Source organism: Pygoscelis adeliae, unplaced genomic scaffold, assembly GCF_000699105.1.
Source record: "Pygoscelis adeliae isolate BGI_AS28 unplaced genomic scaffold, ASM69910v1 Scaffold298, whole genome shotgun sequence".
In the NCBI taxonomy this organism is placed as follows: Eukaryota; Metazoa; Chordata; class Aves; order Sphenisciformes; family Spheniscidae; genus Pygoscelis; species Pygoscelis adeliae.
In genome coordinates, this window is record NW_008825303.1 from 1812929 (window position 1) to 1824137 (window position 11209).

The following is an 11209-nucleotide window of genomic DNA, read 5'->3' on the forward strand; positions in this document are numbered from 1 at the left end:
CATTGACATTTGGTGCTTCGTTCTTTGCAAGAAAGAAATCTTGTTTTACAGACAGTATTCCTTGCTGTCATAATTCATGCTTCTGTTTTCTAGATCATTGCAGCCCAAGAAGAAATGCTGAAGAAGGAAAGAGAGCTGGAAGAGGCAAGGAAAAAACTGGCTCAGATCCGCCAACAGCAATACAAATTTCTACCCACAGAGCTGAGAGAAGATGAGGGTTAACCTGCTGAGATTTTCCTCTTCTTTTTTTTTTTTTCCTTTTTTTTCCTCTTTTTTTTTTCTTTTTTTCCTTTTCTTTTAAAGAAATAAGCTAAAGGGGGACAGTACAGTGAGAACTGCTCTGACAACATTCTGGTATGCCAAGCACTTACCTAAATAAACTGCCTGTCATAGCGTCGGATGAGCAGAGGGCAATAAACACTTGTTCTTTCTCATCTGGTCAGCTGAGGTGCATGATGATCAAATAATGGTACAGTGTTAGGTTCATCATTCCTGTTCCTTCCTTGACTTATATCTCAGGAGAGAATGTTTCACTTTTTACTAAAGATACTAAGTCAGTATTATTGTCACTTTCCTGATGCTTGAGGTATTTATCGTTCCTTGACTTGTTATAAAACATTCATAATATTAATAGGAAAACAGTCAAGAAATCCTTCATATGATAAATATCACATGAGCTGGTGGTTCTCCCCCAACTGCCCTTGTAAAAAGAAGACCAAGACGGAGAAGGATGTATGTCTGAGTGTGGGTTTGAAGAAGATGCCTGTCCTCTTTCAGTGTTATATAGCTGGTTCACCCCAAAACTGGAGGAATTGTCTCTGCACCTGTTTGCACTAGTAGTATTACTCCTTACCTGATACCAACGAGCTTCTACTTGTACAGTATTTAGGTTTACAAAATGTGGCAATAGCCATTCTTTAAAGAGCTCAGAAAACAAAGAAATGGAAACCTTGTCATTGCCTCAATAATAGCAGGTTCATGAAGGAAAATGCTGTTTCAATTATATACCTCTAATGTGTGACTACTTTCACAGTATTATACACACATACACATGCTCTAATATTGGACTGAATAGTTTGCATTTTGTTTTTTAATTGAAGTTATCTGGTTCGTACTGTGGGATTTCTGTTAGAATGTATGTTAGTTAAAAAAGGGAAATGCCCAGTACATCAAAAGACTGTCACAACTCTTGTTATTCTTTTAATAATTTCATTTATAATTATATTGTTTTGAAACCTTTGGGTATTGTAGGAGAAAAGAATTAAGTGATTTACAAGTAGACTTTTCCTGTAATATATTTTTAAAAAATCTGGACTCTAGGGAGTTTCTTTTCATAGTTGGTATTGATGAAAATATACTCACCAAGGAATTGCAGAGAAGGAATAGCAGCAATCTATCAGCAATCTTTGTCTTCAGCTGCAGAAAGGTACGGTATGCTCTCAATATCTCTGTTGTGACCTAGACAATAGCAATACGGGTAGAGTGAGTAACACATTTTACCCTGTCAAAGAAAGAACACAAATCACAGCAACTTTAACTAGAAAAAGCTAAACTGTTCGACTAACTACAGAAACGCCATCTCTCCTAACAACAATTTCCAACGTACCTCCAACTCCATTCAAGCCCTCTTAAACAATAATGTCAAGTCTATTTAGGTCAAAGGATGTTGCCACTCCAGTCCTTCTGAAGGCTGTGCTGTCATTTAGATACCTGCCAAGTGCATTCAGCTGAGCCTGTTACGTTGTATGCATACCCACCTAGTTGTCATTGTTGCAGAAATACTTGTCTTGTAGACTCAAAAGTAACCCCCCTAGTGGTAGGTTTACCAGTTTAGATAGTGCTAACTCCTCATTTAAGTTACCTGCATGAGATACAATTATCAGGAATTTTGTCACGCTAGTGTTAAATATATAGCAAAAAACGACTAGAGGATTAATAAATATTAAAGTGTACAAAGATTTTTATTGTTAGAGTCTCTTCTCTGGTACTGACGTATTTCAGACTCAGTAGAGTTGCTGGAGAATCCACAATCATGGGAGGAATAAATTGGCAAATCCCAAATGGAATCACTGGCATCGATAGATGGGCTGTGATGTGTAGGCTTGTGTGCATATGCAAACCCTTACTATCAGATACGTGCAATTCCACGTTCTGTAATTTTCCACTTCAGCATAATTGATTTTTTTCACTCAACTACTGTGAGCAGCGTCACAGAATCTCGATGTTAAGAATTCCTACACAAAAAAAAAAGGCTTCTGTAAATTTTTAGGCAAAAGGCTAAATGGGTGTGTATTGCTGTAAGACCTAAATAAAGACAGCTCTGGTGATAGGGATTTTCTGCTGCTGTTGGTAGGTCCAGCTTCTCTGAGCTTATGGCTCTTTCTCTCTCTTTTTTTTTTTTTTTTTTTTTTTTTTTTTTTTTTTTTTTTTTTTTTTTTTTTTTTTTTTACCTGGATAGCCTCTTTTTTACCTGGATAGCCTCACATTCCCATCTCTTTTTTGAAAAGATCTGCAAGACAGATTTGTTACTGCTTCCCTTTCAACCTATGTTTCACCTATTATTTGGTCTTATTAAAGCACGAGGAAAGGTGATGCTGTCCTTAGCACCACGCCAATATTTTGTTGTAGGTATAATACTGTTGTAATATATTTTGATCAGGATGGTATTTGCCAGTTTGAAAGAAGCCAGAAGCCTGGTCAAATGCAACTATATATGGAAATTGCATAGCTAGAAAACTTTATCAGTATGTAGAAGGAAAGAGCATGCTCAAATTGTGTTCCAGATAAATTTGTTTGGAAAGTCCATTTTAGCACAGTTATTTTGAAGACCTCTCTATTTCCAATTTAATGCCCCCTCTTACCTGGCAGAAAGTATTGTTCTTTTTTTCTCCTTAGCTATGTGCTCCATAGAGGAACCACAGTCAGATGAGTAGCTGAGCTGAACAACTGAAGTATTTCTTTACTCTGCATTTTGGGTCTTCATTTGGGAAACATTAAGATAATATAGAGCTCATCTGAAGTCTTTCTATTTCAATTTTTTCTTGCTGTTATAATTTGCAGTACCACTGAAGTCCACATGTGAACGTCTGTGGAACTAGTCCATGCATTCATTTGGCATGGAGACTTGCAGCAGGAAGTGACAAGCTGGAGTAAGGGACGGAAGCTAATTAATAAGAAGGACAGATGTTTACTTTGTTCTGTTAACTTGTGAAATGGTAAATGAGCTCTGTTGTATCTCACCCTTCTTCATGTGGAATTCACTTTAAGGAATTGTATGCAAATTAAAAGCAAAATGCCTCAAAGTTGTTTGTGTACAAATAGTCTAGTGTTGTTTCCCCAACTATTCAGAAAATAATTTGAACATTTTATCATTCGTCTTAACTTTTCTACATCAGAAGCCTCAAAGTCAGAAAAGTTTTAAAACAAAAATTGAAGGCCAGACTCTTGTTTCATCTGTCCCTTTCCCTTTGATTTTCTGCATCTTCATTACTTAATTCCTAATGAAGGGATGAATACATAATCTAGAAACCTCCTCAATGGAAATGTTTAGCTCATGAGCACATTTTTACTTTTATCAGTCCAAACTGACAAGATATGCACCCCAGGAGTACGGCATGTGCCATCACTACATTTATTTTCCCTACTTTTTTTTTAATCTCTGGTTTGGGATTTGGGGTTTTTTTGGCCTTCTACTGTAAAAGTTTTGTCCTTATGTAGCTGCATCATGATTAACAAAGAGAGAGTTACCTGCCTGTAACTGTCATGATTCCTGAAATCGCTTTTCTGTATTCACAGTAGTATACGTTAAACATACTGTGGTGGTTCATGTTAATGGAACAACACATTTCTGTGGCACAAAGTTTATGATGCCAGATGCAGAAACTGTTTGGTCATGTGAGTTGCAAGTCTGTTACAAATTGCTGTTTTGCCCGACCATAGCACCCGCAATGGAGTCTGATAAATTAGTTCGGAGGTAGACAGATGCACAGACTGGGTCTGGCTCATGAGCTACCCTTCCTTTAATGTGTGAACTTTTTCCTTGGGCACAGTGCATCGTTCAGTGGAGAGCGATGCCGAGATCCTTGAGCGAATGTTGCTAAGCACACGCAGCACTGGGTAGAGCCACACAGGTGTACTTCAGCCCAAGAGGCAACATCCCTACTTTCATCACAGTGGACAGGGGGACGCACTGCCAAACAGGCTGCTTCGGTCAGCGCTGGGCAGAGGGAGGACCTGGTACTGAGGCACAACACAATGAAGCAGAGTCTCCCCTATGTCAACTGCCCGGTATCAGATTAGGCCCCCAAATCTGATACTTCCTAGTTGGAGTCAACAAACTCAACGGTGCTGAACTTTGTGTATTGCTTGTTTTCAGCCTGCTGCATGTGAGCTATAGAGGTCTCCAGAAGGCATGGTAAAGATTGTGCCGAACTCTTTGTAATCTGCCTAGCCACTGCATAAAGCAGATAACTGCAGAAGAGTTCTGGGCTGCAATATTTCAGCACCAGAGAAATTTAACAAGAGAATCGATCTAAACTAGACGTGGCCCAGTTCAAGGGGCAGGCTGAAGCAACCTAGTGTGTGGAAATGCTATACCCATGACAGTTCATATCTGACAACAGGATTCATTTTGCCTAAAGATTATTATCTGTCACTTATTGAGCTACAAATTAGCACCATTTTGTCACTTTTTTAACTTTTTAAAAGTAATAAAGCAGAAGAGAGTTCTGTTTTCTTCCATATTAGTACACTTTGTTGCAGTGGAAGAACCTTCTGTTCAAGACAGTTTTGTAATTATATGCTGGAGTTTCTAGAGGGTTGAACTCTAATGTCTTCCCTTTCTGTTAAAGTTTTAACCCCAAGAAAGGCACAAAGGAGTTTGTAGTCATACTGCCACACCATTATGTATAGTATTTATCTGGCCACGAAAATAAATAAATATTTTTTTTTTTCTTCACCAGCAATGAGCCCTTGAAGGAATTCCTTTTTTTTCTGCGTGTAGGTATTTGTGACTTGCGTTGCACCGGTTGTCGTGCAAAGGATCATTTGCTCCTTAAGCGAAATAAGGCAGAAGTTGTATCTATCTGCAAGGCTGGGAAAAGGCAGAATTCCCAGGCGACAAAGCAGAATGTTCCATTTAAAGCTCTGCTCCATAGACAAAACTACGAATGCTTACTTTGTGATATATGTCAGTGACCATTCAATATCCTTAAAATAAAGCACGTTAACCACACCTAAATATATAAAAAAAATCAAACACCAGTTATTCAAGGGTGTTGGATGCTTGGTATTGTTGGGGTTTTGGGGGGGAAGGCTAGTTTTGCTTTTATGTATGTTACGATTTCCGTTTCATTCAACGTTTTTCCATGCCAAATATAACTCTGTGTGTGTAGGTACAGTTAGGCTACTTCATTCTCCATATGAAATCTATGGCAGAAATCTTGCCACTAATCAGTTGCATTGTAACTAGTTTGATGTTGCAACCAGCAGTGGCTGTTTCTGGCATGAACGCGTTCGTGTCAAAGTGGGATCTTTCTGGCTTTCTGTGTGCTCGACAAGTGGATCCATCACCAGATGTATGTCATGTCTCTGATTATATGGCAGCTTTCTTCCATGTATTCTCCATGACAGAAACAAGATGGAAGAAGCCCCTCTTCTAGGGTTGGTTAGCTGAATATTTAAATGGGGGCTCTAGAGGTCCTAGGCATGTTTTAGGCTAAAATATTTTAAAATATCTATTAAAATCTTTAAGAGAGATATTTTAAACTACTAGAAAAAAGCATTTGGTGAGTTTGCTGTCCTTATTTTCTGTGCAGCACAATTTTAATTTGTGTTGAAAACATACTAGGTGCTACTTTAGGGACTCTAGGGAAGTTAATTCTTCTGCTTGCCTAAGGACTAGAAAATAATGCCTAAGGACTTGAAAACTAAACCACAATGTTTGACGTGCTTGGGTGCCTTTTGACCTTACCTTTTTTTACAAGTTTCTTTGCTTTTCCCTTTCTCTTGTGTTCTGAGCATTTATGAAAGCTGGACTCTTTCTTCCTTGAGCATCTTTTAACAATATATACACTAAGTTTTCCACCTGTGCAAGTCAGTCAGTTATGTCTAGCTTGGCAGGAGAAATACTAATATGTGGCGTTTATCCATGCCTAATTTGGATAATGTAAAGCTTATATAAAAAACATTATTTTCTTTAAGTATATTTATTCTAAAAATGGATAGTAGGCGCTGGTGACTTCTTAGCATCCTAAAATGTCCACTGTGAGGGTTCATCCCAGGTGAAGAGGGTTTCTTTTGGCACGTTTACCCATAACTGGTATTGCTATAAAGTCAAAATCTCTTTATTAAAAATATACATGGAACATTAAGTTCAGAAGTTCAGAACTTTTGAAGATTAAAATTCACTCATGGTACCAAATCAAATGTTAATTTAGCAGTCTCAGAAGCCTTTTGAAGTCTGTGGAAAAGATACTGCATTAGGACAGTGAGAAAATGTTGCTGGCTATTTTCTTAACACAGTTCTTGCTCTTGAAGTGCTGAATTTAATAATAGTGGTTGGAATCTTCAATCCCACACAGATCAATATTCAGTACTTTCTAGGCTGTTAGTATAATCCTTTTGTTTTAAAATAATTGTCTGTACTATGCTCCATCTTCTCTGAATATGGTTCAAAATCAGTCGTCTTTGTGGCTGTTTGCATTTTGTAAGGTGCAATTGACAAAGTAAAAAGGTTAATATAGAGGTTTCTTCCAGCATTACAGTTGATGATCTTTGCATTCAAATTGCATTGTATATTCTCAGTTATTTACTTGAACATAAGTCACTGAACTGTTGACTTAAGTCTTAGAAAGAGTGGTCAGATTCTGGGCTAGTGGGTTTATTATAAATACGTACTGTTTTGTACATTTTCCAGTTTGACAATAAATACGTCACATTTTATTAAGGATGTACTGCCAGATAATAGTTTCATCAGCCTTGCTTCTGAAACAGAAAAGGTGTTTATGCCCCAGTTCACCAAATGCTGTAGCACATACTTAGAGTATTTAAAAAAAAAAAAAAAATTCCTTCATACTCTGTCTGGAATATAGTTACCTCAACTTGACCTAAATGGGATTAAGCCCATGCTTAAGGGATTTCCCAAATGACAGTGCTTCAGACACTCAGAGAGACAATGCACGGCCCATATGCTTTACTGCATGCTACTAGTTAGAACTACCTTCTCCATCGTATCCATCCCAAGATCACCACAGCGCGTTTCAAGTATTAATAAGAATACTCTGCTCTTACAGGCCATTTCTTATTTGTGGTTCATAAAGCACTACAAATGAGTCACTCCTATTTTACAGATGGCAAATTATGTTGCAGGAAGAGAGATGGTTTATTCAAATCCACAGAGCAGGTTGCACTGAATGTAATAGCCAGTCGAGTTCCTGTGATCCAAGAACTAGACAGACCAGTAGTAGCCATATCCAGGAAAGGGTTAATATTTATATTCCCATCTAGTTACTAACTGGTCTACATTATTTTTTGCATTAATGTTTCTGCACTCTGTCAGTTCCAGAGAAATCAAATGCATTCTTTTTCGGTAACTGTATAGCAGAGGGACTTAAACAGTGATTGTGATTAGTGCCAAGAACAACCATCTTTCACTGCCAGTGCTTTAAACAAACATCCTGTCTTCCAGAGTTGAATTTAATCTGCAAGAATCTCTGCTCAGTGCCTTGGCTTTGCCTTATGTTGTAACCACTTCTGTTAAGGCACCAGCCTCAGTTGTCTTCCAGTAAATAAGGACTTAAGGCAGCGTTTTTCTCTGACTTTTTCTACAAAAGAAGTGACAGCTTTAATACTTTGGACAAAGCTTTTGCAGCTTTTTTAAATCAGCCTCCTGCTTTACAAAGCTTCCTGCAAAATATGATGAAAATCCTGAGGCGCTGAAGCCTTTAGTGTGACACTTCTAGCCACAGAACCAGGTTTGAAGTTTACTCAGAGATGCCTTTAGTCATCCGCAGTTACGTGAGATTTAGACATTAAGAACACCACACTAATGATTCCGGTCTGTCTGCAATTACTTACTCCTTGCCTTCAGCTGTATAAGCATGAGTATTTTGTCTCTTCTAAATATTTATGTTTTGTTTGCATTTTTAAGGATAAAGGAGTTGAAATGACACTATATTTCTAAAATGCTAGCACAGTTTCTCGAGATCCAGTCCGAGGATTATGTTTAGTTCTAGTTTTTCTGTGTAAATTTTTAGCTATTTAAAAAAAAAAAAGTGGCACGCATGGAAAAGTTGGTGTGAAACCTCTAGTAGCTCAAGTGCATATTAAATGCTTATACTTGAGACAATTTTTTAATCTTTTACTGAGGGGGAAAGCACATTGCTTTACTAACAATTTAAAGACTGTTATTTGTTGTTATTTGAAATTTAGTGAGTCGAAGCAATATAGTCACTGTGGGAATATTTGAGTTATGACCTAAGATGGAGGCGTGTTAGGAAACAAAATGGGTATATTCTTCAAGCCTAGACTGAACTTTTGTCTCATGAAATAATTGGAGACTTCAGCTGAATGTTTATTTCTCTTCTCTTTTTGGTTATTGGTTTTGCCTGCATCTGGTTTTGCCTGCTTTCATCTGCTCATGGTTGGCTTTTTTCCTTGAAAGTCAGTATGTTTCAGTGTGTGCAGGTTTAGTCACAATTGTGTCTATCTGTGGAGAAAACAGGGGTCTTAACTTAAAGATTTATTACCAAAATCAGGAACAGTATCTCCTGCAAAACAAGATCAAATCCTCCAGTGGTATTTATCAACTGTCATTAGTGCAGGACACTCAGTCCCTAAATTCATGAAACTACAGTACAGGAACTGAATTTGTCCCCTCGTATGTATGGTAAATAAATATGAATAATCACATTCTCTTAAATAGATTTGAAAATTAGTGAGTTCAAGCAACCCAGACATTGTAAGAGTATCTGTGTTATGACTTCAAACAGAGGAGTGTTAGGAAACAAATTGGATATATTCTTCAAGCCTAGACTGAAGTTTTGCTTCATGAAATCAGTAGTGATTTTAGCTAAACGTTTGTGTGCCAGCATAACTTTGAGCATGTTTCCTTTTTGCCTCAGAAAAATGAAAGTGAGTGAGAACTTTACTGTGAACACGTTGCTGTTCTTGCTGATCTCTTCTGATCTGGGACTTTGTGTTACTGAGATTTCACGTACAAAAACTGTGGGGGGAAAAAAATACGAGTTCAAAAAGGAGACCTCAGAAAAACAGCTGCATTGGTCATTCCGTTGTGCTTGGCTCGCAGTCCAGTTGCCATCCTCTATCATTTGGTGGTGATAATAAGGCTATTTAGGGTAATTCTCAAGCCAAACCACTGCTGTGACGTGCCTGTGATGCTTCCAGATCCTGTAGCCCAGCAATTCAAGCCACAGAGAGAATTTTCTGTTTCGTTTCTTGACTGTTCAGGAGTCATCTCAGCTCTCTTCCAAATCATGGGCGTGGCTCTTTATTACATGACCAGATCACTCATATTTTGGTTTGTCCAAGATCTTGTTATCTGAGAAGAGGCTAGATGCAAAAATTTCTCTGTAAGGGTATCCTATTCCTCTCCTAACACTGGAAAAACTCTGAATGTGCTGAATATCTCCTAGACTAAATGCTCTGTAAAACAAACCAGGCTGCCAGTGCACCCATCTCAGAAGAGGTCCGAGCCTATTCAGATCTTCTTCCCTCTCTTAAGGGTGACACCCACTAAAAAGAGAACCTTCAACCTATACTCCTTTTTCAAAAGTATTTGCTAGCAGCAGAGTTCGCACTGGTCCCCATGTAGATTCATAATGAGTAGATTCATAATTTCTGTTGATGAAGATAACGGGTATTTCCTTTTATTTTGTTGTTTCACACCCTTCTTCCTCCCTGCTTAACATGCTGGGTGGTTCCTAATACACTAGTTGCCTTTGAGTGGGGGGAGAGCTGCTGGATACTGAACAGAAAGCTGCCTATTCTTTTCTTCTGGGTGAGACAGGCACAAGTTAGGAAGTGGCTTTGGGATTTGCAGAGGTCTCTCGAAGTCTGGTGGGTCACATTATGGCAGTGGAATTGAGATGCCAGCACAGCTTTGGATATGTGTGAAATGTACTGGAAATGGGGCTGGCCAAACACCACACCACAGGCAAGTCTAAATCCTGTGCTGGAGGAAAAAAACATTCACTGTGAGCAGAGCAGGGGGGCAAAACATGAGATAACAGCTTTCCACCCCTTTATAGACACAATGAAAGATATTGCTGCATTTCTACCATGTTGCAAAAGGAAAACAGGATAAGGACTGAGGGGGAGCTATACTTGGATTTTCCTGTAACAAGTAAATGCTGGGTTACCTTCAAATTCCTAGCGAAGCTCTAAAAAATACATAACTTGAGACAGCAAGCAGACCATTTGAGGCTTGTTTCAGATATTTGCTTCCAAGCTGGGATTACACTATCTGTAGTTGCTCCCTGCCAGTAAAAATGGCAGTGTTGAAAGGGTAAGTCAGACCTGCAGTGACACTATTGATGGTGAATTACAGAATCATGTTTAAAATTAGGTAAACTCAGATGTTGCTTTGGTCCCTTTTGATCTTGCAGACAAGTAGGTGGTGGCTTTTGAGACATCCGTGCATTTCTGAGAGTCCAGGCCACCTTCAGAGTTCAAACAAATACATGCTATAACCAGGGCATGTTGAAAGCCATGATTTCATTTCTTAGAACTTTAACAGCTGTATAGCTCAAAGACAAATAACTCATCCCTGGCTGGTCCCTCTAATAACACAGACATCCAGAAAATGCCTAGCATATTTTGGTTCACTGCTTGGGATCAAATTCCTCTGATTTTGTTTCCCTCTGGACTAAGAACAGACTATTCTTAATGTTGCAGCCCTAAGGAGAAATTTTGCATCCCACTGCAGCTTTGTTTCCACACGTGTTATACGGTGCCTAGAAAATTCTACTGCATTAGCAGTATTTGTCCAGTCTCATGTCCAGCCCCTTCCATCAGCAGCGAGTTCCTGTTGTTTCATTCGGATTTTCAAAGAAAAAGGCATCTGTTTGCTCAAAACCCACTTGGCAGCTCTTCAGCCTAACTGCTTCCACAGAGCCCCAGGGAGCTCTGTAAAGAAGCTAGTTCCTGCAGAACTAATTCTAGGTGCCAGTTCTGAATGCCCTGATGACTT

The 11209-nt window shown here is 38.6% G+C and overlaps 1 protein-coding gene across 1 annotated transcript in view; it reads left to right on the plus strand.

Annotated features, from left to right (window-relative positions):
- The window catches only part of TLN2 (talin 2), a 175042-nt gene extending 172648 nt beyond the window's left edge, over nt 1-2394 (plus strand). The window contains exon 58 of the mRNA XM_009330049.1: nt 94-2394. Within this exon, the coding sequence (XP_009328324.1) occupies nt 94-222 (129 nt within the window). The 3' untranslated portion in view covers nt 223-2394. The remainder of the gene's footprint in view (nt 1-93) is intronic.
- The last annotated feature ends 8815 nt before the right edge of the window (nt 2395-11209 follow it).